Source organism: Argentina silus, assembly GCF_951799395.1.
Source record: "Argentina silus genome assembly, contig: scaffold_68, whole genome shotgun sequence".
NCBI classification, from domain to species: domain Eukaryota; kingdom Metazoa; phylum Chordata; class Actinopteri; order Argentiniformes; family Argentinidae; genus Argentina; species Argentina silus.
Genome location: NW_028153214.1, coordinates 96014 through 98705, shown reverse-complemented (window position 1 = coordinate 98705; position 2692 = coordinate 96014). Strand labels below are relative to the sequence as shown.

The 2692-nt window shown below is 41.6% G+C and overlaps 1 protein-coding gene across 1 annotated transcript; it reads right to left on the bottom strand.

The window, feature by feature from the left end:
* Window positions 1-388: 388 nt before the first annotated feature.
* LOC310824375 (general transcription factor II-I repeat domain-containing protein 2A-like) lies at window positions 389-2194 on the bottom strand (the record flags this gene model as incomplete). The annotated part of the gene is made up of 3 exons (XM_083697631.1): window positions 389-734; window positions 843-1169; window positions 1491-2194. The coding sequence occupies 3 exons, from the start codon at window positions 2192-2194 to the stop codon at window positions 389-391; spliced, it is 1377 nt and encodes a 458-aa protein (XP_083553757.1).
* Window positions 2195-2692: the final 498 nt, after the last annotated feature.

Below are 2692 nucleotides of genomic sequence, written 5' to 3'. Positions count from 1 at the left end.
ATCGAACCCAGGCCGCCATGGGTTACAAGGTAGATGCCTATCCGCTAGACCAGGGGTGGGCAATTAATTTTTACAAGGGGCCACATGAGAAACCTGAATTGTGTCAGAGGGCCACACCAACGATAACTTGAACTTAATTCTGCTCAACTTTCTTCCATTGTAAAATGCACTAAATTATATATTTTGAAAATATTTATATTAGGCAATGTGAAATTGTGGTGTATAAGTCAAATAAGAAAACAAAAACAATTATTGAATCAGTGCAATTTATTTTTAACTTGTTAATCTCCACAAACAATGAAAAACAACAAACAATTTAACAAGTTTATAGAAATACAGCAATACAACAAACAATAACTTGTAATGTTTTCCACCTCATTTTACCTCTTCAGTGAGAATAATCCAGTCTGTTCTGGGCTTGAACAAGGGCATTGAAATCTGGCTGAATGTCTGAGGTGGCTATGCGAAGGACAGCTGAGAGGTGGTCATCAGTGATAGAGGATCTGTGTTTGGATTTGTTGAACTTCATCACTGAGAATGTCTGTTCACATACATAGGTAGATCCAAAGAGGACTAGAATCCTCTGAGCATGCCTCCTCAGGTGTGGAAAGTTCTCCTCTTTGAGGGAGGAGTAAAAGTCCAGCAGTGAGACTGACCTGAAGTGCTCTGCCAGAAGTGTGTCAGACTGCAGGTCAATGAGTTCCATCTGAACATCACTTGGTGCATTATCCACACTGCAGTTGAAGGGAGAAGAAACCATGTGCATTTCACTCTCAAGAGTTTTGAAATCTTGAAATCGCCTCGAAAACTCTGCATGCAGTGCTTCTAACATGGTTGACTACTTGTGGAGGTGATCGGCTGATCTTTTGGCTTCCTTTAGTGTTGGCAAGTGGGTCAGAATGTTGTCCTTCACTTGGCTTGAGATAAGCTGCAACTTTCTCATGAAAGCCTTCACTGCACTGTACATCTCATGCACAAAAAGGCCCTTGCACTGCAGTTTGACATTTAGTTCGTTCATTAGTGCAGTCACATCCACAGCGAATCCGAGGTCTGCCACCCAGTCTTCATCTGAAAGCTCTGGGATGTCATGTCCTTTCTTAACACAGAAATCCTGAATCTGGTCTCTCAGGTCCCAGACACTTTTCAGTACTTTGCCAAGGCTGAGCCACCTGACAGTGCAGTGATAGCTTATGTCACCATGTTCAATCTCATTTTCCTCCAAAAATGCAACAAATTGTCTGTGATTTAATGCTCTCGCTCGGATGAAGTTAACTGTTTTAGTTACAGCATCAACAACATGGTTCATTTTTAACACTGTCTTACATAACACTTCCTGATGTATAATACAATGCAAAAATGTCAATTTCTGCACAGGGTTCATTTCTGTCACTTTATCCTGCATTCTCTTTAAAAGTCCAACATTTTTCCCCGTCAGATTTGGACAACCGTCTGTTGTCACACCTGCCAGCTTGTCCCATTTCAGTCCTAACATGTCCAAACATGCATTTACCTCTGTGAACAAGTCATTACCAGTGGTTGTCCCTTTCATTGACTGCATGGCTGCCAACTCCTCCGTGATTTGAAAGTCTGCAGTTATCCCACGTAAGAAGATGAGTAGCTGGGCGGTGTCACGTACATCGCAGCTCTCATCCAAAGCCAGAGAAAAACAGTCAAAGTCGGCCGCTCTGTTCTTCAGCTGAAGCTCCAAGTTTCCAGCAATGTCCTCAACCCGCCTCGTTACAGTGCGTCGGGAGAGTGACACGTTCTCAAATGCGCCCTTTTTCTCCGGGCACATCAGCGCAACAGAGTCCAATAAGCACTCCTTAATAAACTCTCCGTCAGAAAACGCCTTACTTTTTCTGGCGATTTTGTGAGAAATTACATAACTTGTCCTGACGGCTGCATCTCTGGGGGTGTGAAGTTTCGTAAAAAGTCCTTGTTGGGTTTGCAGTTTTGCTAGCAACGCATCAGACTCCCGCGCGTGCTCTTCATCAGACAGATTTCTGTATTTATCCTCATGCTTGGTCGTGTAGTGGCGATTCAAATTATAATCCTTTAACACAGCGACCTGTGTACCACAGATTAAGCACACGGCTTTACCTTTAATTTCTGTAAAGAAATACTTGGCAGTCCATGTCTTGTTGAAAACACGGCATTCGTTATCAATTTTTCTTTTCTTAGCGTGAGCCGACATCTTGAGGGTAATTTGGCTAGCGTCACTTGTCGCTGTTCACCTTCACTCACAGCTCACGCACGCACATACGTCCATACGTAAGTAATACAAACGTAACGCTTTTCTAAATAAAATTTCAAATTTCAAAATAAAACACGACACAGATATTTGTCTAATTTATGTTGTAATTTATTAGGGATGCACCGAAATGAAAATTCTTGGCCGAAACCGAAAACCAAAAATGAGGAAACCAAGGCCGAAAACCGAAAACCGAAACACCGAAAGAAAAGATTGTCAATTATTAGAACCATTGCATTTATGGCTATGACTGTGTACTAACCTCATATAAATTATTATTATTTATTTGTTACCATTCATAGTATTGACAGACAGACAGCGGTCAATTATTATTAGCAACGGTCTGTTATACGAAAATAATTGACCGCCGAACGTTTGGAAGGCCCATTCAAGTGAATGGAACGTTCTAATCTACAGCATTAAGAAGAGCCGTGTAATAAA